This window comes from Erpetoichthys calabaricus, chromosome 2, assembly GCF_900747795.2.
Source record: "Erpetoichthys calabaricus chromosome 2, fErpCal1.3, whole genome shotgun sequence".
Taxonomy (NCBI): Eukaryota; Metazoa; Chordata; class Cladistia; order Polypteriformes; family Polypteridae; genus Erpetoichthys; species Erpetoichthys calabaricus.
Genome location: NC_041395.2, coordinates 173,443,330 through 173,470,313, shown reverse-complemented (window position 1 = coordinate 173,470,313; position 26,984 = coordinate 173,443,330). Strand labels below are relative to the sequence as shown.

At 38.2% G+C, this 26,984-nt stretch overlaps 1 protein-coding gene across 2 annotated transcripts in view; it reads right to left on the bottom strand.

Moving 5' to 3' along the window:
• The window catches only part of LOC114646558 (ephrin type-B receptor 1), a 703,356-nt gene that overhangs the window by 492,089 nt on the left and 184,283 nt on the right, over positions 1 to 26,984 (bottom strand). For both annotated transcript variants that reach the window (XM_028794808.2, XM_028794809.2), the window contains exon 3: positions 5,256 to 5,937. In XM_028794808.2, the coding sequence (XP_028650641.1) occupies positions 5,256 to 5,937 (682 nt within the window). The remainder of the gene's footprint in view (positions 1 to 5,255; positions 5,938 to 26,984) is intronic.

Below are 26,984 nucleotides of genomic sequence, written 5' to 3'. Positions count from 1 at the left end.
AATCTTTAAATATTATTTTGGAAATGCTGGTTACCTAAGGTGTGAGAACATTACAAACAATGCTGAACAGACTGTACTTGTTGTATTCCTTGTAAAACTGGTGTGTACTTTATAGTTTTACCATGTTTTCATTGTATTTAACTGCATTTAAATCAAATGGAAATTCTCATGGTTTCTGTTGGTAGATTGCATTTTACAGTACTTTAGTTATTTTACTAGCCATCTGCTATTTATTGTTCAGCTATTTGGACTTCTGTATGTTGTGAGGAACAGCCCGGATACAGACAGGCAGACATCATTTTGTCACCCAACACACTTTTATTTACAGTCTATTATGTACAGTCTTACATGCCACACAACCCCAAACTCCCCCAAAGTCCAGGCCAACCACTATGCCTCACTCTTCAGGCCACCTCTGTGTCTCCTCCTGAGACCTTGTCCAACTGCTCTCCCGACTCCAGCCTCATTATGAATGAAGGCGGCCCCTTTTATTAGCACCCGGATGTGCTCCAGGTGTGTTCCGGTAATCTCCCACGAACACGCCTCAGTGTGGCGGAAGTGCCGGCTGTGTACCCGGAAGCACTCCGGGTATCCCCACTCGTCTTCCCCCCAGCACTTCTGCCACACCAGGAAGGTCACCAGGTCCAGGGTTCTCCAGGCATGGGGCGCCCCCTGGCAGTGACCACGGGCCCCTACAGGGTTGAGCTTCCCAGCTCTGTACCCGTGGCCCCCAAAGGCACCAGGGCGGTCGCCCCCTCGTGGTCTGGAGGAGGCATGAGCCCTCCTCCTGTCTTCCTGGGCGTCCCGGCAGGGTGCCACCCCCAGTCGCGTGCCACAATGTTTTCTCTGAACATTTCAGCTTCAATTTGCACCCTCTACTGCCTACTGTACATTGTTCACTCATATCCAGCTTCTTATAATCTACATAAAGAACAAGCAAGTGCAGAAGTACATGGAATGCTGGTTGACATTCTTTTTTATTCTAAATACACAGAAACAAACCTTTTGTCTTCTAAGAATGGATAAATGAATCAGTTATTAAATTTATCTTCATCAGCTGAGGGCAGCATGGTGGTGTATTGATTAGTCCTGCTGTCTCCCAGATCCAGGTTACTGGATTAGATTAAAGCAACCAGTCCCAGTCCATGTGGAGTTAGCACTTTCTTTTGTCATTTGTGTACGTCTTCATTCTGTATCAATAAATATGCATGTGTTGCATTAATCGTCAGCTCCAAATTGGCCGTGTGTGTGCGTGTGTGTGTGTGTGTGTACGTGTGCGTGTGTGTGTGTGTGTGTGTGTATGTGTGTGTTAGAGGAACCTGTGATGGACTGGCACCCTACTCAAGGCTGATTTCTGCTTTATGAATAATTCTACTGGAATAGGATAGACTATTGGTAGCCTGGATGTAATTAAGTGAGTGGAGAATGTATGTGTGTAAATTAATAGTTTAGATTCTGAAAGTCATTTATACACAATTGGGTTATTACACCTGAGAGAATTACACCTGATTATGTAAAGTTGGTGCCTACAATAGAACCACACACTAGACAGGTTGTTGGTAAAACCAACTAGGATTAAAGCATATGACCATTAACATCCTCAACACAATGATGCTCATAAAGAGGAATATCAATTTAAAAAAATATAATTCCACAAATTAAGTAATCCAAATCAGAACACTTCAAACTTAATCATACCTATTAATCATATTTAAAAACTACAGTGAAAATATAAAATAAAAAAACTAAACACAGCAAACCCAGACATGTACTAATAGGATTCAGAGTAAATTAAGTAAATGACACTTTCCTGCATTTAACACTTTTTTGTCATCAGTCCCTAGAAAAACACTGTATGGGTGTCTTATCGTATTCCAAATTCACCAGTCTCTCTGCTGAATTAAGAAACTATTCCAACAAATGAAATTAAACCCATGCTGTGCCTGGCTAGTTTGTTGCATTTCCATGGAAAACTGCTAACATATGAAACATTTTGAGACCCTAATGTTATTATTTACTGATTTCAAATGCTGCATAGTTATTTCTACCTTGGTTTGGGGTTGTCAGGTTGCTCTACACATCTAGGGTCATCTACAATGGAACAAGGAGGAAAAGGAGAAGATGTCTCTTCTGTTAAGCTTGCCGCATACAATAATCTCCTTTTGTGACACTTAGTGTTAGCATTTTCCAATTCCACCTCCCACTGATGTTTTATGCATAGATGTTACCTTAGGTATAGTTAGGGCAATGGCTTGTTGTATCAATTGCTTGCTTTGAGCAGTGCTTAGTTATTTACTTTTTCTTATTTTTTAAGTCTTCTTCGTCTACTTGCTAACTTTTGAAGAGTTCAAGTATTACAATGCCCAGCCATCAACTCATCTGCTGCCTGTAACTTCACGTGACATAACGTAGCAACTCCTCATTTTTTGTTTAACTTAAAAATACACAAATATTTTTTTCTGTTTTCAGAAATGAAATGTATATTTTTGTGGCTGGCTGTGTGGGGATCTGATTAGGTCTGGAATCCTTCAAACCTTGCAAGTCTTATGTCATTGATTACACTCCAATTTCACACTCTACTAAAAAACTAAGCAGCTTTCCACTATACTGGTGAAGAAAATCTAAGCATTTGCATCTTCTGCACATCATTGATATATATCAAGTGGTTGATTATAAAAAATGTAGAATTTTTCCTAAATCAGTATATACACTGGAGTCTCAAATATCTCTTTGAAACAGCTGTACTGATCTGCAGATGATTAGTCCATAAATTGTTTAAAAACGCATTGGAATTAAGGCACCTTCTGCAAAGTTATGGTTCCTGTAAAAATAAATATATGGTAATGACATACTGGGTGGCTTGATGAATTGATTAGTTCTGCCTTACTGCTCCACAGTCCTTGGTTTGACTCCTTGGCTCAAGCACTGGACCATCCCCCAAAATAAGTCTATGTGCGCTTTTCTCTCGGTACTCCAGTTTTCTTCTCACATCCCAGCTACATGCTGGTTAGGTTCACTGGAAATTCTAAACTAGCCCTGTATTAGTGGGTCGAGGTGTGTGCATGAGTAGGCCCTCTGATGGACTTGGCTGTCACCTTTTGTTCAAAGCTCTCAGGGTAGAAACTGGCTCTCCATGAGCTTATTGTAAAATAGATGGATGGATGAATATTCTAAACACTCTTATAATTTTTTTTTTTGCATCTTGAACTGTAATTTTTGTTTCCTTTGGATAAATATTATAACAGTGTATCCAGTTGGCTAAAGTGTTGATAGGGTAGGGAGGGCATTGGAAGAGTGGTAATATGTTGTACAATACATATTTTACTCATGCCTTGAAGCAATTACTCCAAGGGCACTAAAATGAATGCGAGCTCAAGGGATGACTGGTGAAACAGGGCAATAGGTTGCAGCTGTAAGTGTCGTACTATCAAGAGCAGGCGAAATGGGGGGCTACCAAAGGTACTGTGAATTAAGGCCAAAGAGTGCAGAGACAGAACTCTTCAAAGATGACCTCACAAATTTCATAGGGACTGACATAGTAAATTAAAAATTGCATTAAATATAATCGTGCAAAGGTTTTTAAAATTCCCTATCCTATCAGGGACCCAACTAAAAAGAGGAGGTGTGTTGGGCAAAGGCTCAACTTACAGAGAGACAGTGTGGTCACCGGATAGAGGGGTTGATATGAGAGGTTGGTTGATTGGCAAATGATTGCCAGGGTCATTCTATTTTTTTCATATCTTACTATAAATGTTCCTTTTAATTCATCTTTGGTTGAATGAGGCACCATTCTTGATGTAAGCTTGTTCTGGACTACCGGAGCAGACAGAGGTGCCCTGCCACAATGTAAATCCAATGTGACTGCAAATTTATATATTAATGTTTGATGGCCTTGTGTGCCAAGGGGTCTGCTCCACACACACATATAATACACTGTTTTTATATCTCGTATTTCATTTAGCCCACATTGGTAGAAGTGCTGTCTGCAATTTGGAATAATCTTCTTCCAGCCTGCATAAATCCTTTCATACTGCACAGCATGAAAACTCGGTTTAGAAACGGTGAGTTAAAAACCCAGGGTTGGAGTTCTAATGCACACTAGATAGTTGACTAGAAATTGTTCTCTTCTGGCTTGAGTCATTTTTCATATTGATTTAATGAGTCTCAATGTAAATGTATAAATGCAATGAGCTGAGTAGGAGTCCAATAAAGAATTCCAGAAATGGAACAAAAGTACCCAGTCCTTTTCTGTTCTTTTTCAGTAACCACTCCTGTAGCCTCTTATATATTTTGGTGGTTTTAAATTTATATTCCCTGTTTTACTTTCTTTTACATCATGCAGTTTTCAAACAGCCAATCCAAAAATCATGCAGCTGTCAATAGTGCCAAAAACCAACACAGCTTCAAAAACTGCTAGACACTCATCTCTGTAAATCAGTGTCTGTCATATAATTCATAAATAGTGTCCCTTTTTTTGTTGCAATTCCTGATTTCAATTTAGCTGAATGTGCCAAACGCTTACTTCTTACAAGGAGCTGCATTTGCATAACGTGCAAGAGAATAACTAGAAAACTACCCTTCAGTTCAATGCAGAATTCATAACTGAAAGGAACAATTCTGAGGCACAGCAGGAAATTCAGAATATCTTTAAAAAGTGAAATAGAATAAGAGACTTTGATGTTGACCTGCTAAATCAGTTTCTAATTGAGCCGGGAGGAAACCCAGGCCTATTGCAGTTCTGCTCAGTGAAACTTGCAAGATAACAAGCAATTTCAGGGATGATTTAAAAAGAGGAGAATGGGCAAATAGATATGCCAGCAAATATATTTAAACATGCTGTACATGCGTATTACAGAGGCAAAGTAAAGACCACAAAGCCCAAGCCAACTGCCTGCAAATTTGTCCTAACACATGTACTAAACACCAGTGAAATAAAATCTGACCATAACCTCTACTAAAGGCTCATCGTTTATGAGCAGAATGTTCTTATAAAAATTAACCTTTCAGACACTGCTGTAAAGTCCAAGGTGCTTGTCGAGGCTAGATCGGTGCAACCTTTGAACAAGGTACAGATCTGACCAATGAGCAAATCAGTTATTTAATATCTTTGCCACTGGCTTGCCTTCTCGTTTCTGCAATTTTGTACCCACATCTGCTTACTCAGTAAAAGGGCAAGGTTTAGAACTGTAACACATGACGTTGGTCATAGATCTTATGCTCTGAAATAAAGTGAAGACAATTGCTAGTCCTCTTACCTCTACACACATTCCCATTGTCTGGTTCATATCCAGCCTTGCAAGTGCAACTTCCAATTGGGACCATCCACTCTCCATCGCCGTTGCAGTACAGTTTAATGGGGACATCGACTTCCTCTGAGTTAGGAATACAGGTCCCCCGAGCAATAACTAATGAAGTGCTTTCAGCCCCTGTCATTGTTTCTGGAAATATGGCAAAGTTCTGCACAATGCTGGGGCATTTTTTATAAAAGACTCGCACTGACAGAAGTGACATACAGGCTCCGTAGTCCTGGAAAGCGAGATAGAAACCGTTTTTTGTGAGTGGGCCAAAGCTACGCACTTCTGTGTTGACTTTCATAAGCCTTCCTCCAAAGTCCACTTGGGAGAAGCTTTCATCTGCTGCGATTGTGTCCACCTTCAGGTAGGGAGCCTCAGTCCAGAAGGCAGTACCCTTGGTGGCTATTACAGAGTCTGTCTCGTAATAATATAAATTGAAAGTCTCCTTGCAGGACCCTGGGACGTTGGGGATGCTGCTACAGTCTCTGACAGTGAAGCGCATCTCCACATAAATGCGTTGAGCTGCACGACGATCAATGAAGGTCGTCAGAAGCCAATTATTCTGGTTGGACTCAAATACATTGCACACTTGATATGTGCGGATGGTATTCAGGTTTTCATCATAGCCGCTCACCTCCTCCCACTGTAAAAAAAAAAAAAAAGAAAAAAAAATCATGGATGAGACAGAGCAAAAATTAGGTCACTGGCCATTCTTTTCACTTTTCTTAAAACCATTCCTGCCCAGTAAATTCAAACTGCAATCCATTTGCCTGGATACAGTAGCTTAAAAAAGAGCAAATGGGGTCATCACCTACAAACCTAGCAGCCCACAGATGACCTTCTTATTCTCATTTTCTGCGAAAATGTGCAGTCAACTTAAATCGAAGGTTCAGTACTTACAGTATGCTATAGACTTGGTGTAGTAGGCAAGAAAACCCAGAACGAACAGGAATGAATATTTATACAGGGAAAGCTAAGAGAAAAAACCTACAAGCTTTCGAAAATTTGTCTCATCTTTTACACATTAGAAGAATCTTTCAAGTAAGTTAACAGCTGGTGGCTGGCACACAACCAAAAACCTCATTAACAAACATTCCATAATTAACAGGTTTAGGTTGCAGGATGAAAGTGCTGGTATCATGAACCTGTAGAAGTCCACCCACTCCCTACCAATTTCAGTAAACATGCATGCCTTCAACTGTATTACTTTGTTGTTTTTCTTTTGTTGAAATTCATAGTCATTTCATGAAAAAAATGACAACATGTAGCCAAATCATACAATATGTTCTTCTAAAAAATGATTGTAATTCAGTGAGGCCATATGCCATAGATGCTTCCCTCAATCATGAAAAGTTTGCTTCACTGTCTGCCTTAGAGGAGTTAGGAACACTGAACTGAAACAGAGAGAGCACACAAGGCAATGTTTTATGCAAATTAGCAATGGATTTCTTCATAGCTAAATCTATAATTTGGGGGGAGCTGAAGTGTGATGTGCATCAGCTCCAATGTACAATGGGACCCTTCACCGTTGTGCCACACATGACTATTTTAAATTGTGTTTGGCTTGGCGTTAAATAAATGTTTTTCAAACACTCATGCTATGCATTCATTTTCAGTAATTTATCAGTTGCATCCCATTGTAAAGCTTCTTGGGGCACTTTGTGAAAATGCTGCACTAAATGAGGTAAAGACTGATCTGATCATGCATTAAAGTATGAAGCATCTTTATTTCTTCACACATTTTTCAATGCAAAGTAAATATTTAAGCAATAAGCAATTAAAAAACCCAACAGTGCGCAAATTATTAAAAATTGCACGGCCATCTTTCCTTATTTAATAGGAGTAAAAGCTGTTTAATCCCCATACTAAGTAGTTAGAGTTTTTTTTTCCCCGTTCTCCTCCCATTATCTTCCTTGGCTTCTAACTTTCTTTTTTTTCTGCTGCTTATCGGGCTTCACACATTGCTCACCTGTGTGCAACAGATTTTTTTTTAATTACTACTACCACTTCATTCTGGAAAACCAGATTATCTAGTGAAAGCCCTGAATTACTTTTGCTCTCCTGGGCCAGCCAAAGGTTTTGTTTAATTTTCTTTGTTCTTCATACACTGACTTTCAAACAATCAAAATGATTAACACTAAAAAAAATCATAAAAGCTTATCAATGAAATAGCTAATTAAAAATAATAATAATTTATTAATTTCTAGCCAGCTATGTGGAGACTGGCGTCTGGTGAATAGATGTCAATTGTATTAACTTGGGGATGATCAAAATTCTATAAGGTGATCAGTCTTTCCATTTTTAACATTCTTGTGGTTGTTTTTTGAATGGCCTCGACCAATCAGCCTGGATTCTGAAACATATGGAGCTGTGGGTGTGAGCAATGGTGGTAAGAGCAATAAATTTGTCACAATAGAGAGTGCATCATCCCCTCCCTAACCTCAGAGAATTTACAAGTGTGCTAACACACAGATGGTTACTGAGTGGGACACTGCACTGTTGGTTTTGTCCATCTGGCATCATGGTGGTAAGAACATGAAAACATCATTTACAGAATTAAAATGTAACCCATTGAGGTAGGTGCACATCACCTCAGTATAGAAAAGATACAAAACAAGTTGTCATGGATGCAGTCTTGTCTAAATTTGGGGTCAGAAAATAGTTGGATCCTGAGGCTGATGGATGGTGTTTTCTCAGAATTAAAAAATGAAGTACAGGCCTCACTCCAATATCTAGCACTCTGCAAATTATACCAAGAGGGTACACCAACTCATTCTTATTATGCTGTCTTGAGGAGGCAGCTAAATGTAATAGTAGCAACAAGAAAATAGATGTAATCCAAAGCCAGGCAAAGTTCTAAGGTATAAAAGTCCAATCTTTTGTGTAAACTTCTTAGTCGAAATGTCAATGCAGAAGCATCAAACCCAGAATATTCTTTAAGTAAAGTGCACACTAATGAGGAGGATTTGTTTTGTTTCTTGGATAATCAGGAAATGAACCACGCTGATTTTTTAAACCATCTCATAGGTGATGTCACACAATGCACGCTCCTGGTGATCTCTGGGTAGCAAGACCATAATAACCACAGTGCTGCTCGTGTTGCAATAGAACATTAACCATTTTTAATAAGCATTGGATAATTTTATAACTAAAAAATGAATTTGTAATGAATCAGAACCCTTAACAGGAGGAACTCAAACTCAAGTGACCTAGGAGAGAGCTCAGAAAAAACTAATGAACAATTCTAATCTGGTCATTATTTTTATTTTAATAGAAAAGATGGTAGTAAACAAGATGGATGCTGTAAGTCAGGGGTGTCAAACTGCAGGCCTGGAGTGTCGCAGTGGCTGCAGGTTTTCATTCTAACCTTTTTCCTAATCAGTGACTAGTTTTCACTGCTAAGTAACTTATTTTTCCTTCATTTTAATAGGCTTGTTTTTAAGCAATCAGTCCTCTGAAATAATTAAGTAATAGCCAAACAGAAATGAGACGTGAAACGAGCAGAAAGATGACCAGCTAACGTGGGGCTTCAAACTCCAACTAATTTCACTCTAACCAGTTTCTTAATAAGAAGCAGATTATTTCAGTTAATTAAACTGATTATTCAATTCCATGGCTTGTTGCTACTCTCATTCTGCCACAGCAGACATTTCCAAATCTGTTGATTTTCTGTTTTTTCTAAGAACACTGTCAAAATGTTTTGGTGAGCTGAGAGATCAACTTTACTGAAACCTTCACCTTTCCTATTTTCAGATATTGTGTGATGGGCACAGGTGTACTGGTCATGTGGCGGCTTGTTTTGTGTCTCATTATAGTTTGTCTGCTAATTAAGGAAAAAATAAAACAACTAAGGGACCTGAGTCAAGTTAATTAAAACTAAGGCAAAAGAAGATAATAAGCAGCAAAAACAGGTCACTAATTAAGAAGACAGTTGGAAAGAAAATCTGCAGCAACTGTGGCCTTTCAGGACTGGAGATTGACACCCCTGCTGTAAGTCATGACTTTTGTAAAGCAAGGATTTCAAAGGAAAGTTATGATGAGTGGTCTCTTAATTAAGTACACTTTTACTCTTTAGAACATCCTGAGTTCTTTCAGACATGGATACAATGAGATACTGGAAACATTCCTTAAGGATTTTGGCCAATGCTGAACCCATAACATCACATGGATCCTTTCAGCCACACATTTAAGCTGTGAACTTCCTATTCTACCTCATCCCATAATGGATGTCTACTAGATTAAGATCTGGGGACTGTGCAGGCCAATGAGGCAAACTGAAGTCATTGCCATATCTGTGGAACCAGTTCTAGATTAAATGTATTTTCGGGACATTGAGTACTATCTTTTATTAAAAATAAAAAGATGTGGCTATAAAGGGATAGATATTCCCCAGCAATGAAGCTTATATATTCTATTGAATTCAAATAATATTTGATTGGTATTAAGGAACCTAATATGAGTCAAGCCCACCACTTCACTATTATCAACGGCCTATAATATTAACACAAAGTAGGATAAGCCCAGGGATTCATACTGTTTAAACCAATTGTGCCCCTACCATTTACATTGTGCTAAAGAAACTAAGATTCTTCAGACCTGGTGACATTTTCTTCCATTCTTCAATTGCCCGGCTTTGGTGATCATCTGCCCACTGTGGCCTAATTTTCTTGTTTTTAGACCACAGGCATGGAATCCAGCGTGATCTTCTGCTGCCGCAGCCTGTTATTTCTAAAGTCCTACACAGTGTGCATTCTCATATGCCCTTCTGCACACTATTGTTGCAAAGAGCTGTTAATTGAGTATTTGTGGCGTTTCTGGTAGTTTGAATGAGTCTGACCATTCTCCTCTGACCTCATTAATAAGGTGATTTCGCCCACAGAACTCCTACTCATTGGATGTTTTTGTTTATTGTGCCATTCTCTGTAAACTCTAGAGACTGCATTGCATGTTAATTCAAATAGGACAGCTGTTTCTGAGATGCTGGAGCCACTTTGTCTGGCAGTAATAATCATACTTTAGTCAAAGTGCTTATTCTATGGCCGTTACAATGTCTCCTCAAACAGTAAACCTCTTGACAATATGTGCACACTGTATATGTAATATGTGGCAGCCACCTGATTAGCTAAAAAAGTGGCCACTGAGCACATTTGAAATGCATGGGAAGTCAATGTCATGCCCAAAGGAACCAGTCTGAGATGAAGCATGCCTGATTGCACATGGCACTACCTTGACAGAAATATCCATTTTGCAAAATGAATAAACTGTGGCCATAAAAGGATGCACATTGTCAGCATTGTTATGAAACTTAAGTGTTCAATTAAATAAAACATATCTGTTTTAAACAGTAGGTGTACCTAATGAAGTGGCCCCTAATTGTGTATCAAATGGGAAAGTACTTAACCAAACAATCACAATAAACTATTATTTACTATGCACCCAGAAATACATCAAGACAGGAAAAATAAATAAAAGTAGTGCCCTTATTAACCTTAAAGAAAACTGGAAGGGAGAAGTAAACATAGGAATGCAAATTACAAAAAAAAGAAAAAAATCAATAAATCGTCACGCTCTCTAAGTCTGCCCAAATGGCTATTGAATTCCCATCTGTCCCGTTGGGTGATTCACTGGCTTGTCCACTCCTGGATCACCTGCCGTCTTTTGTCGTTACAAACTCCCACCCAGGCCAACTCTCTCTTAAAGTCAAGCTAGTGTCCCTGCCTACTTCTGCGACACAAAGCCACACATGCAGTACATGCCGAATACTGGCAGCTACTGGGCATGTGAAGAAGCTGCACCTACTAGGGTATCCCTGTCACTGTCTCACGTGCTATGGGATTTCATACTGCTTTTGCCTTTCTGGTCATTCTCTTTTAACCTTTTATCAGCCTGACACATCGTCACACTTTTAAAAACAATGTTAGGGTCACAGAAGGAAGAAGCCTATCCCAGAAGCATCGGGTGCAAGGCTGGGAGTCAGTCTAAGGCAGGGCAGACTCTCTAATATTGGGTCAATTTAGACTTCACGATCAACCAAACATGCCATCTTCAGGGTGATTGGTTAAACCAGAGCATCTACAGAATAACTCACACAGGCATAGAAAGAATATGTAAACTCGATAAATATATTTATCACCAAGGATCTAAAGCAGCATGAGGTAGCAGCACTAACCATTGTGCCTGACATCCATCCATCCCTCCACTGTAGGGTACATGTTTTGCTTGTCATTGTTATTTTTGTTGTTTGATTTTTTTAAACCAGTCTCCATAGAAAGTGCAGACCCTCTCAAGCTTGCATATCTCTTGATTTGACTCTTTACAGCATACTAAAGGTAACACAGCTTTCTGAGTTTTTTTTTTCTATGCTGTTTCTTAATTTCTTATAAATACTGATGTATTCGTCACACCCTGAGAATCAAAAAGGGGACAATTTTTAAAAGCTTTTTGTAAAAGATATAGCACTTGTCAGGTGACATGACAGTGCAGCCCGAAACAGCCTCTCCTATTAATGCTTGGACCTCTAGATTCCATTCATTATTTGTGAGGCATTTTCAATGGACATGCCCTGTTCACGTAGTGGTGCTTCTGAAAGTCTGATTTATTCTCACAGTCCAAAGCCATGATATTTGGCTGAGTAGCTAAGTGTGGATGTGTGTTCAAGTCAGGAATGTCAGTGGATCTCGAATTACTTCTCTGGGATTCTGAATACAAAAATGGGTTTCAAAAATAGGTGCAAGTATATTTTGCTGTTCAATGTATGTAGGAAAATGTTGAGGGCAAGAATAAAGGGATGATGTCTAACACAAAGTGGGGAACGCACTAACTAAGCGATTAGTTTTAGAAGTGAGGAGAGCTCAATTACTCTGCACTGGAACATCTCCATTAAATCAAAAAATAACAGACTTCTTAGGCTTGGCAGACATCCTGCTCCCTTAGATGAAGTTTGTTTTTTGCATAACTAAGATATTCTAGTAATTATTCAATGGCGCAAATCTGAAGGATGCTTTTATCAGTTTTAATTTTTCCATCAGATGTAATGTTTCAGTATGAGGTTCAGATGAAAGGGTTTTCTTAGCCATGGGTTCCAGCTTGGCACAGCATGATGCACCATGCAGTGTTGTCACTCCTCCAAAAGGTGATCTCTTTGCTTTGACTTCACTCTGCTGATAAGAATGGGTGGAGAAGATGTCATTCATTTCAGAAAATGCCTTCTATTCTTGAAGACGAACTGAAACACTCAAAGCCTGCTCAGTTTGCTCATACTCGTTTTTTTTTTCATGTTTGCTGTTTCTTGCTGTAGCAGATGGAAGAGTTTTTGATGTTGTGTTTCTTGTGACTGCTACTGAATATCCAGAGAGCATGTAGTATCTTCAGCTTGATTAGTGTGTTCGCTCTTTTACAAAACATGTTTGCATCCTCTGGCCTGACTCCAACTCACACCTGAGCCACTTGGTGTGAGAGGAAATCAGAAAAAAAAAAACAAAATTTGCATATACATTCTTTCAGCTAAAAATACACTTTTTGGATGAAACATCAACAATTTTTTTTAAGTCGATTGATGGTTTTGAAGATTAACAGTCTTTTTAAGGGAATTAATCTGTCTGTGACCTTTAATGCCAACAGTACAAGGCATATGAAGCAGATAAGGCCAGTGTTGCCGCTGGCAGCCCATTAAAATTAACTTGAAAGAGTATAAAATGTGCTCTTTTTTTGAAGTCACATCTACTATTGTTGGGTTTGGAGAAAATTCTTCCTGGGGAACACTCTTCTAGCATTTCACGTAAGCACTCAAGTTTAGCCATGCGTTGTCAAACAGCAAAGGCCAAATCACTAGACTTGAAAGGAAAAGGTTGCCAGAGTCAAATCTCATGCCGACTCACAGCAGATCAGCTTACCTGCAATGGGTGGCAGCTGTAACAGTTGGTGTCTGGACAATTGCTCTGAGTCATAAAAGATTCATCATAAAGGGTTCTATAGAAAATCATGTTTGATATGATTTTGTTTTGCCTCTGCTCTCCAAAACAAAAAGATCATAATTAATCTACATAGAGATTTGAGGCACTTACTCTGAGGTGCTTTGGAATAACAGCATGGAGGACTTACTGGCTGAGGGTTGCACACTTTACCTCACATTTTGTGTAGGGATATCCCTGAATATAGCCTTTAATTAGACCAAAACAATTCTTCATTGCTGACTTACTAAAATAAAGAAGTACTAACTACAGTATGGGTACCACATAGCATAAAACCAAACACATTGATAATAAAAATAACAACAACAATAATAACAAGAACAGTGCTCCATTCAGAGTTGATTTCTGCCTCGTAGATGATGCTGCTGGGATAAATACTAATAAATACTTCTCCCTTAGAGATTGGTACACTAGCCCATATAACCCTTAACTGGGAAAAATAAGTTCAAGCAATGACTAGGCTGATTAAGATTATGATTATTATGATTATTATCATAGAACTATATAGCATCAAGGACAAGTGGGTCACACTGATGCCTTCAGAAGTTCAAATCCTGACTTACTGATTATCAGTGTGCAATTATCATATTCTCCCTGTGTCAACATGAATTTTACTCCTGGTACACACAGTTTTCCTCCCACTTTGCCAGACAACATGAGTGTATCTTGTGATGGACAATCAACCATCACAGGGGTGGGTCCTGTCCTGGCCATGATATTTCTAGGATATGTTCTGAACTCTTGTGACTCTTATTAAAATAAAACAGACAGAAAACTGATGGATGTATAAATAAGAACAGAAAGATATTGCACAATTTGTCCATTGGTGATGAGAAAAACAGCATCACAAACACATGCTTGGGAGGCAGGCTAAGGGCTTAACTGGGAGTGAGACACAGAGACTAGGGTTGTTGAATGGTGCTAATGCCTTTTCTCCTTCGCCCACAGACCGGCAGAAGGGAAGCCTGCCTAAGACTCTGCCTATTTCCTCCCGGAATACACCTCCTACCAAGATCTCACTATGATCCCACAGCTTCCAGTCTCCTCTGTATATAATCTGACCCATTGAATTCTCTTATTTAGTCTCGTTTTAGACTCAGTCTTGACTGACTACTTGTTTGAGTGATTTTTCTTGTTTGCCTATAGCATATGGGGTGGAATCCCCAAACTTTTATCCTCTCTGTTGTGTTTTCTTTACAACAGGCAAGTTTCAATTTGCCTATAGTTTTGCAAAACTGACACTAAAATTAGATTTTCATAATTGTGAAATGTGAAATCCTCCTAAAATTTATTTTTTGGGTTTTTAAAGGTTTTTGGGGTGGGTGAAAAACCAGAAATACTACTGCCTAAACCCATATTCTCACTATATATTTACCTATGTTCTTTTCTGCAGCTGCATAAAGCATCTAATAACATAAAGCGCTGTTCAGATGGCATTAGTTTTACATCAAGAGTTGGTGTAAAATAATTATTACCAGAGGACCTCTGTTATTTTAGTCCAGTCCGAATCACTCATGTCAATAAGTTTCTACAGAATGCACATTTACTGTACATCTCAGTAATGATTACAGCTCCTTTTTACCTTCTATAAAAAGTCAGTAAAAAATGACCCCAGGTTAAACTAGTCTTGTGTGAATTGACTTGTCATTAAAATCTCATCATTTCCTGTGAAAATAGTATTTCCCCTAGGAGTTTAGAAGGTTTTTACAGAAAGAATGGAGGCACGCTTTGTGCAACACACATTGAGCCTCTTCAAACTGATTCATACTGTGTCAGTCAAGTGGATGAAAGAGCTCCAAATGGATCAGAGGACTCATGCTTGCAGCATCCTCCATGATTCTTTTTTAATTATGGGAAGAAGCAAAGGTTACGTAGCTACAACATGTGTGGCTGTTTTGAGGTGACGACATTGCGTAATCATAGTAAGGCATGTCCATCTCTGTAATTTTTCCAGACAAATCTTATACCGTGGGAATTTATGGTAAACAATTACAGATAATAAGTGGTAACAGTGATTTTATAGACATACTGTATGTCCTGAAAGCTTATTGTGTCAAAATAGGGAATAATACATACTACATTGATGAAATCAATTCTGTTTATGCCTTGTCAAGCATGCACACCAAAGGGTCGCCTCCAGGCTAACCTGAGATATGTTGTACCACCCCAAGACAAAAGAGGGTGCTGTTGCTATCAGTGTTGGCTCCTTTTTCCCTCAAAGCCTTAAGAAACCACCCCTTAAGGGCAGAGAAGCCAAGGAAGCCCCGCCCCTTCTGGCTTGGTATAAAAGGAGGACATTCTGTTAGAGTGGCATCTCATTTCAGACCTGACAGCACTCCTGAAAACTTGAGAGAGAGAGAGAGAGAGAGGGAACTTTTTCTGTTTTTTTCTGTTGTAATTAAATGATGTTTTGCCTGGGTGCCACCTCAATCTTTTAGCTTTTTTCCTGCCTTATCATTCGCCCCAATACACCCTCTTGTTCACATCACTAAGGAGGAGGGCAGTATGTTTTCCAAAAATGTGACATGCTACATATTTTCCATATAAAGACACACTAAAACACACCATTGTGCATATTACTGTTTTTTTTCCACAGGAAACCTCACTATACAGAATGTTGCTACCCTCCCCTGTTGTTACCTAGCAACTGCCTCATCTTAGTTGTGGATATCAGCACATTTGGTGATTTTTTTTTTTCACTAAAGATCTTTAATTAAGTACTAAATGAAAGGCAGACACGTGCAGTATTAACGCATGAAAACACTTCCAGACAAAACGCCTTTTTCTTGTGTGAATGACAATAACTTTGCTAGAAGTGACATGCAGTATTATGATTTTTTTTGTGTGAAGTGCTACATTAACATTTTTTTCATCACTAATACCCATCTTTACAAAGTGACATGTTTTTCATCTGTTATGGATGTTTCAGGTCACAATCTATTGAAAGTTCTACAATAATTATGAAAGCACAAGCTTTTCAAGACTACTAACTACTTAAATATCTCAAATCCAAAATATTAAAAAAAACATTTTGGTTCATAATATGAATGCTTTGAAAGTTTTATAAAATTTGACCATGAAGACCTTACCATGAAATTTAATTTATTACACATTAGCCGCACCAGAGTAAATGGCATTGGTGCCAAAACCTTTTAGAAATGTTGCTATAATATCTATGGAAGAAAAAGGGAAAAGTGTAACATTATAACCTTGTTTGATGTCATTAATCACTACAAAATTTAAATGAATGGAAAATATTTAAGTAATTTTGCTGTACGTAATAAAGTTAAAAGCAAAATATTTAACTTCACATATCAGACTATGAAACTGTACTGGCAATTGTGTCACGTTACCACAATCCAGCCTTGTCTTAAGATATGGACACTGTCTTGGGGTGGCTCTTCCTGAATGACTTCTCAGGTAAGGAACGTGTGCTGTAAGTAAGGAGAACTGAGTCATACCCTGTCAAGCTTGGCTTGTTGTCAAGCGAAAGAAAGCTTCAGTGCCATCAACAGGCAGGTTTTTAATCCAAAACACTTGGACAAAAAGACAAAGGTTCAAAATACAAAGTAAACAATAGACAGTTATGATGAACTGTGCTTGAATATCATACAAATATCTTTTACCTTGACCACACATTCAGTTCAGGTTGGCTCATCAGCCCTTTTTTCTGGGACTTACTTAGTTTTGCAGTCCAAAGGGGAAAAAAAAAACTTCTACTAAAAATCTCACAACAATTTTAACACATTTTATTAGTGTCAGAGTTGAGTGTTCGTCAAAACCAGATACATAGTTTTCATTCCTCAAAACAAAACTTCATACAAAATAAAACAAAGAATAAAAAAATTCTACTATTTGACTCATAGGGCTTTCAATGTGTAATTAAAAAAAACAGTTCTTACTCCTACCCAGTTTACATTTCCATACACTAAAGTTAAAGCTTCAGTTATCGTTAACTTTTAAACAGCCAGCGCACAAAAGTTTATGACTTTTTTTAAACCATTCCATCAATTTTAATTAAACATGGCTACACCCAAAAGTAATTAAAATCTTGACTAACAAACTGTGCAGTGTTTTGGCCATTGTACTTCATCTCTCCAATTGAGGTAAAAACCCATTTCCTAAATTTTGAGAAACGCTTTTAAAATAGTTTAATATAAAAATGTTAAAACAATACAATATAATACAGTTTATTTTTATATAGCCCAAAATCACACAAGAATTGCCTTGATGGGCTTTAACAGGCTCTGCCTTTTGCCAGCCCCTCAGCTTTGACTCTCTAAGAAGACAAGGAAAAACTCCCCAAAAAAAAACTCTTGTGGTGAAAAAAATGGAAGAAACCTTGGGAAAGGCAGTTCAAAGAGAGACCCCTTTCCAGGTAGGTTGGGCGTGCAGTGGGTGTCAAAAAAAGAGGGTCAATACAATACAATACAATACACAGAACAGAACACAAGTAATCCTCAATATAATATAATAGTGCAGTAGAAATCTTACAAGTACAGACACTAGATGATATCTCATAATACGATTTGGATTTGTTCAGAATATGATTTGGATTTGTTCTGTATACAACCCCAAATTAAAATTTTTACTTCTTTCAATATTTTAAACTAATGCGTAAACTACTGGCCTAACAGATAAAGAGCTGTATTATGAATCGAATGCATTAAACACATTGACTTCACTGTGTCATAACAAAGTTTAAACCAATTAACCAGTAACATATTCATCATGGCTTTTGCTCATTAAAGTAATGTTTATAAAAACAAAATACCTCTCAACAAAATGAGAAAAAAACCAAAACACTGAAGAAGCCAAGGCTAACGATTTCATCCTAATGAATCCTCAAGTCTACAACAACAGTGCTAGCATTAGGTACACATGTTTAAATCACCTTTTCATTTTCATTCCCCTTATATGTGACTGAAGGCAGACTGTGTTGCTAGGCAACCAGCAGAGAGGGTGAGACTCCGGTAACCCCCAAAAGGACGGAGGAGCTTAGGGCAGGGCCCCCGGCGAACTGCAGCACAGCCTGTGTAACGTAAGAGACTGGGAGGCTGGGAGGTGTGCTCTGCCTGCACCACTTCTACTATTCCCCAAGGGGGAGCCTTTTCATGAGGGGCCAGCTTTGTAAGGGCATGAAAAACTCAATACTGTGTGTGACTACTGTTCAGTGCACCTCAATCAACTGAGTAAACTAAAAAGAGAGAATTAAAATAGTTTGCACAGGTGATTTCACTTTTGTTGTCAATGTATAAAACTGGGGCACAAATAGTTTATGCAAAAATGTGAATAGTTCATAACTACCGTGCTGTTTACCCCCTATGAGTACAGTATACTGGGTGCATGTAAGCTGTTATAATCTGCACAAGCTGAAAAAGGAGAAGGTCGACAAGGAAGAGAAATATTAAACAAGAAATCCTAAACTAGCATGTTTAACTGTTTTAAGCAGAGACTGCTTACAGATGGGAATGTATTTGTATAACTGGGAGACCATCAGAAGGGAGAAGACAGTGCTAACTACAATCTGCTGGACCCTAGTGCAAAAAAGTAAATTACTGTACACCAGATGCAAAATTAAATTAAGTTACATCTTATTAAAAAATGACCATCATTAATGAGATACATCAAGAATATACTGTAAGCTACATAAACAGTAATCATTTTTATGCTTTATAGAGTTGAGGGAATAACAACACCATTAACCTTTTCATTCTGACGTCAAGTAGGCAGGCATGTAAATAATAAATAAAGTTAATAAAACAACAATCATGCAATGATGAGTGGCTCCAGAGCTTCATGAGCTCCACACCCTGACTATAGTTACACCATTGGGCAGTGCCTAGTCTTAAAGCAGAGAAAAAAACATTCACCCAACCGAGGGTCAAATTGCAAATAATAGACCACAAATATAAAAAAGATAAAAAATGAGCAGCAAAATTTTCAAAAACATGGATCAAAACACAAACAATAGACAGAATTCAGCCACATATTAGTCTCATTTGGCTTTCGCTATACATTAAGATGGAGGCTGAAGATAATTAGTTTTAAACAGTTTAAATCTCTTTTTAGTCTGATGCTCCATCTTATGCCTAACATTGCCTTTGCACTAAATAAGTTTGTTGGAAAATAAATAAATAGTTTCTGTATTTTATATACGTAGCTCCCTCCACACATACCAGCTCACAGATTTTCTTTATTTGGTCCTACAGGAATGAACACACACTTTAGAGACTCTGTCTGTGTTGACCACTAAAGTGGTGATAGGCTTGCTGGGGGTTGGGGGGCTTACAGAGCTGAACAATGACATGATTAATGAGCGCTCACGCATCCTAGGCTCAAATTAAACCTTCCTCACATCCTTTGCTCTTTCTTTGCTTCTGCCGTGAAGTGTCCATTCATCAGAATTAGGCTGCCCTGTCCCTTCAAACAGCAGCAGCAACCCGATAAAATAATGTGCTCTCTTCAACTCTCTCACATCTGAGTCTTTGTGATTCAACAAGATGACATCCATGCCACCTGTGGTAAAGATGACACATTCCACAAATACCTACTGTAATTGATGCCAACCTTCCTCTTTTTTAGATCTATAAGTAACTTGTCTTTCTAAAGCTCATCTAACTTGAGGGGACCATAAAGTGGTGGCACAAATCTATTGCTTCCACAGCATTAAGCTTCAGCCAGTGTTTCACATTCTCCATTTTGTCCGATTCTACTATCTTTCATTTGGTTTCTCACTTCTGGTAAGTTCAATGCATATGATAGTATTCTACAACTTGTTATGTCTTTTTTTAGTAATTCCAATCAGCTTTTTCTTATTTTGCATCATTCGGTGCATCCCGTCTCCTGATGTCTCACTTCTGTATAATACCACGACTTGTATTGTTCTCTTAATGCCACCTATGGCTGAAACGCTTCCTTAAATATTAGAGTTAAATGCTTTAACCATAAAGAATGCCTATTTGTTTCTTGGTTTTTCATTTCACATTGATGCCTCTCTGCCATCACTGCTATCACTGCTATCTCCCAAGTTCATGTCTCTGTATGACAACAGTGCTTGGAACAGAAGAAGCTGGCTTCCTAGAGGGTGGCATTACCCGCTTCTGCTCTTCTGTTCTTATCCCTGTAACCCATGAATAAACCAGCTTTATCTTTAACTTTCACTCCATTCTTCAGTGGCTTAGATTTTAAAATTACTGCTTCGCTCTTTTAGTGCAAAACCTATCATAAAAATATTATTTTCTGCCTTGGTGTCACAAATACAGAATGTGGTCGTGTGATCCCTTTGGATAAAGAAGTTATATTTGTAAAGCAAGACATCATTGATTTTGCGGGTGCCAATCACTTTTTACAAGATTGCTTTGGGAGCCGATTCTGTATTTGGGAAAAGCTGTTAAAGCTTAAATCTCGACTGCCATATCTAAAATATCACATTCCAGTCCTACTTTGGTTCCACTTTCAATAAAGTGAATGAACTTGGTTATCATAGATAGATAGATAGATAGATAGATAGATAGATAGATAGATAGATAGATAGATAGATAGATAGATAGATAGATAGATAGATAGATAGATAGATAGATAGATAGATAGATAGATTTGTATGTAGCTATGCATTACGGGTGCAATATAGAGTGCATATATGACATTTTCACATTTTATTATTATTATTATATTCAAGTCAATGAATATCCTTTGGAGTCCAGTTAAATCAATCATAGGAAATGGAGAGTATATAGCTGTAAATCTGCTTAGAGCATGCCCTCCACAAAAACTGAGTGATTCTACAAGAAGAACACTATTGAGGAAGGCCACCAAGACAGCAATAAGAACTCTAAAGGAGTTACAAGTTAAAGCGCTTGAGATTCTCTGTACATGCAGCAACTACTGCCCAGGTGCTTCACCAATTGCAGAGTGGCAAAGAGAAAAACACACAGGACATCTAGGCTAGGAGGCGTATGGAAGACTCTGAAGTCAGAAGAAGGTTCTAAGGTCTGATGACACCAAAATTAAGCTTTTCGGCCGTCAGATTAAACACTATATTGGAGCACTGCACATTACCAAAAACACGTCATCCCCTCAGTGAAGCATGGTGGTGAGCACACCATGCTGTCAGAATGCATCTCCATAGCAAACTGTGGAAGGGTTATGGGGCAAGAGGGCAAAATGAATCCAGCAAAGAAATGAGAAATCCAGGAAGAAATCCCTGATTCGTTCTGCAAGAAATCTACTCCTTGGGGGGAGATTTGTATTTCAGCAAGAAAATAAACCCAAGCATAATGCTAAAGATACACAGGAATGGATTAAAACAACAATGTGTATGCCCTGGTGTGGCCAACCATGCCTTAGTGGCTAGACTTGAAAAAGGCTGTTCCCTCACAAGCCCCATGCAACTTGACTGAGTTTGAACCGTTTTGCAAAGCAGTTAGAGGAGAAATGTCAGTGTCCAGATGTGCAGAGCTGATAGGGGAAGACCTGTGCACACCGCCTCAAGACTGTCATGGGGGCCAGAGGTGCTTTTACTAAATACTGACTTGAACAGGATGAATAGATATGCCAGTAATTATTTCATACTTTATATCTGTAAATAATTTAGATCACTTTGTAAAGATCTATTTTCACTTGACATTAAAGTGTCTTTATCTCTTGACCAATGTAAAAAAGCCAAATAAAAATCTCTGTGATTACAATAATCAATAAAATGAGAAAATTTTCCTGGGGTTGAACACTTTTTATAGGCACTGTAAAGTAATAGCTAGTTAGATAGAAAATACTTATATCTGAAAACAACTGTGTAAAATAATAGATAATAGATTACCATGTAAAATAATAGTACAGGACAGCTCATGTGAGCAACTATCCATTATGTCATTTTTCTAAGCTGCTTAGTCCATAACAGGGTCACAGTGGGTGTTGGAGCCTATCCCACCTAGCATAAGGCACAGGGCAACAACACACCCTGGACAGGATGTCAGTCCATCTCAGAGCCAATTTAGTATCGCCAATCAACCTAACCTTCATTTCTTAGGATTGAGAGAAGAAACCCACGCAGAAATAGGGGAATCATGCAAACTTCACTCAGGAAGGAGCTGGGATATAAATCCTGATCTCCTTACCACTAGCTTATGCTACCACTGTGCCACCGTGCCGCCCATCTATCCATTAAATAATCTTATATCATAATGATCATGACTAGAAAAAAATTTTGTATAGCAATTTAGAACGTCTTTGCATTTTAGAAGCATCCGATCAATAATTTCCCTGAAGTGATCCAATCACAACCACAGAATATTGCTTTTTTACCCATTTATCTAATTTTTTAACTGTCTTTTTAAAATACAGCATGACAATATGCCAGAGCCTACAGCAGAAACACGCCCTTGATGGGAAGCTTCTTGTTCACAAACTCAATTTAATATTCTATCCACGCTTTTTCTGAAAACACTTAATCCAGTTCAGGGTCATAAGCAGGATTCAACCCTGAAGAGCAGTGTAAAACAGAGCAGCACACATCAAGTCATTATCATTATAATATTTTTATCACACAACCCCAAAGATTTGAAGGTTGTATTAAATGGCTAATAGAAACTGGCCCCCACGTGGTGTGTGCACGGGTGTGCCCTGCAATGAACCAGTGCCCTGTCCAGGGTTGTTTCCAGCCTTTTATCGAGTGCTGCCAGGACAGGCCCCAGCCTCCTGAAACGGATTGTGTGCGTGTGAGAGCGAGGTGAAATATTGTAGAGAGAGAAAGAAAGAGATAGATATATAGATACAACATGAAGAATTTTTTTACAAACCTCCAATAGTAAAAAGTTAGGGGGCGGACTTATGACGATAGATAGATAGATAGATAGATAGATAGATAGATAGATAGATAGATAGATAGATAGATAGATAGATAGATAGATAATTGAACTGAAATAAAAAATATCAGCTGCTAGGGGTCGCTAATGTCAACGCGATAACCTGCACGGCTTCAACAGGATCCATCAGACTGAGTGCGGCTTGCCAGCAGAGCTGCAGCCTTCTGTCGCAGAACAAGACGAATCAGGTTATTCAAATCGGCACTCCAGACCCAACATCAACTAATATTTAGGAGATTACCCAAAGCATCAATTACTGCCGCTGCGCTTTTCAGAGATTCGTTTGCTTTCGAAATAAATAAATAAAATGCTTTAATAAAAGTGCCTTCCTATTTGCATTCAGTAGAAAACACAGCTGCGCTAGCACTGACGCCGGGATCCCACTCCTAAAGATTTGGCCCTGCAAACAGACGCATAATCAAAGGGATAAAAGATACCATCGAAGGCAAAAAAAAAAAAAAGTCGCTATCTGGCATCGGTTTGCTTAGGAAGTCAGATTGACTCTGCTAGTTTCTTTCACCTGTTCTGCACAGAGGCTGCGCTAGTCGATCGCGCGGATTTATAAAGTGCTTTGTGCTCTCTTTGATCGTGAAAGGCGAAATATAAAAGTAAACATTGATCGCTTTGTAAAGCTCTCCGAGAGAGCACTCCGTGGGAACTCGTTGTGAGTTATGCTACATAGAATAAACATTGACCGATTCTTTGTATTTCTATTTTTAATGATTTCAGATGGATATCACTGTTAAAGGAGCTATATACAATAAAACCTATCTGCGTTACTTGAGAATTTATAGAGAATATTGAGAATAAATAAATGCAGAATTTTTTGTAATTGTAGATGATCTTGAGATTGGAATTTAACAGTTTCAAAGAAACTGAGTAAGTGCTCTGTACAAAACAAAAGATAGAACCTGAAAGGCGCTATATACACTGATTGGGAAGAGCTTTGTGGTAAAGGATACCATGAAAGGCACTTGGTATTTTATAGAATTGTAGTTATGAAAATCACTTTGAGACAGTGAGCAAAGTGACTGGCACTACAGTATGCAAAATGTAAATTGATTGATGTGAAAGTTACATTTTTGTAGCGTTTTTCCACTCACGGCTTTTATGTCACATTTTTGTATAAACTAGTAATTCAAATTGGTTTGGAAAATCATTTGCAATTATTGTGTCTCATAAATAGACATAGAGAGAGAGAGAGTTGGAGGGAGAGGGAGATTGTTCTCTGCTTTATTAAAAACACACTCAAATGTATTTAAAGAAACTTTGACCTCTCAGCCATTCAGACCGAACTTCGTGGTCATTACAAGGCTCTCACGAGCCCCTCTGGGATCTCTTCTTTGGTGAACATTCACTGTGCACAGGAGATATTGTCAGTCCTAAAAACAAAACATTTCTAAAAGCGATCATCTTCTGAGCGTATTAAACATAATGTGGAAGTATTTATTAGGCATCTGCTGTAAGGTTATTTTTCAGAATTAAATTTTTGTCAGATCTCCACGACATAATCCATCTCAAAACTCAACTCATCTTTCCTTTAAATTTGTACAATGGTTAGCCCTGCTTTCTCCCAACAGCAGCTGACTGGCTTTGAAATTCCAGCCTGGACAGTGTTGGTTTGGACCTTTCATGTTCCCCCCAGGATCTTTGCATTTCCTTCCATATACAGTTATTGGTGACTCTAGGGTTTGATCTCTCTAGGCTTTGGCTCCTCCTGCTGAACAGCTAAAGTCTTTTCCTCTTTGTATGCTTTTTATTTTGGTTCATTGCCATTTTCCCTTTATATAGCACACAACATGCTAGCAAAGTGGGCAGTATGGTGGTGTGGAGGTTAGTGCTGTTGCCTTACAGATCCATCATTACTGTGCCCTGTTGTTATCTGTGTGGAGTTTGCATGTTCTTCTTGTATCTGCATGGCTTTTTCTCTCACACCAACAAAAGTTAAGCTGTGATTTTAAAATGGCCCACCACAAGTTAGAGTATCCTGTGACAGACAGGCATGTGTCCAGAACTGCTTCCAGACCTTTCTGATGTCTAAAAGGGTCTGGCCCTTTGCAAACCACAACCAGATTAATCAGGTTTAGGGATATTATGTTATGCTAAGATTTAACTAGCATATGTCTTTATGATAATTTGGCAATTTTTAAATGCCACTTGCCACTATATTTTTGAAATGCTTTTACCTCAAATTATTACACCATTAATGTGGATGTTTCTTTTTTTCTTTATTAATTAATTCTGTTTTGCCCTTATTTACTTTCTTTGCCTTCTCATTCCACATTTGGACACATTTCACAATCTTTCCATTACGTTTTGATACCTGAATTGCTATCGACCTATTCACTGACTATTATTACAAGGATCATACTAAAAACAGTGGATATATTGAAATTAACAAGAAAAGCCTGATAATACTGAAGTAGGTGGAAGTGTAACCAGTAGATGTACTTATCATGTCAACTGATGCCACCTGCATCAGTTATGTGTTGATAGATAAGTGAGAGAAAATGGCTGACAAGGACATATCATTTCATCGAATTGCTGTAATGAAGTGAAGGAGAGAATCTCCACAGTTCACATTCATGAGTGACTTTAACATGCATATTTATATGCTTGCATAAGTTGTAGCATTTCCTTTCAGAGCTAGGATTTTCCAAGGGTAAAATCACGGGCACTGCTGTTTTGTGGCCATGGATGCTGAGCTTTACCAGGTAACACAATGAACTTACATTATTATTCTTAACTCTTTTTTAATCTTTATTCTCTTTAATATTTTTTTGTCTTAGTCTTTGAATTTTTAGGTACATTCACATATAATATGCAAAGCACTTACTGCAAAAGCCCATGTGTGTCTGTCTGTGTGTTGGTCTGTCTGTCCACATGAAACAACTCAGTCCCCCGTGGTCTAATTGTGTTGAGATGTAGCACACTTACTCTCCAAAGAATTGTCGAGACAGCTCCTTTTTTGTTCAGATACCTTAAAAAGATCGCACTATATCAAGTTTTAGAATTTCAAAATTTCCCTTTCAAAAGCATGGGGGAATTTGTGGACTCATCCATCTTAAAACAGAGAAGCGTTCTGTGTGACTTCAGTTAGGATTGAGTTTACTGTTTCAGTTTTACCTTGAGAGCAGTTGCTTGAACTTGTATATTTTTCTCTTTTACGCATTTAACAGTCGCTCTGATGACCAATGCATGGGAGCCAAACGCCGGGCAGAGCGTGTTAACCACTAGAGTGCAAAAAAAGCCATTCCTCTACAAATGGAGGGAAGGGGATAGCAATTATATAAGCATAAATAACATTGAACTGACTGAACGATACTATCTGTAGATTATATTACTGTAAAGAACTTAACGTTATTAACCTGCTTCAAAATGAAGTTTAAGCTAATTAATAGCACAGGAAAGGAGAAGCTGACCTAACTGATATGCACAAAGGATTGGTTTAAAAATGGACAGTGGCGTTGGGAGGTAGGAGGCTTCTGTGGCTTAAGCCCCTGATCTTTCAGTCCCAGATATACATGAACAACCACAGTAAGCCCTGATTTTCTTGTCATCGTGTACCATTCATATTTATGTTATACAATAAATCAGTTCTTTTCCAAGTTCTTACTTATTTATATAATTTTAACGAATTATGGTGTTTTAACTAATATTATTAGCTAGATGGAGAATTTGTTTCAGTTCCTTTTCTCATTGATATGAATTCAATGCAAGTACTGTATTGGTCATTTTGTATTAATAGATATTTTTCAGTTGCTAATTATTAGATACTGCTCTAATTGGTATACTTTCAAAATGTTATCTTTAAGAAAAGTTAACTAAAATGAGTCCCAGACCCTCCACCACTTAAT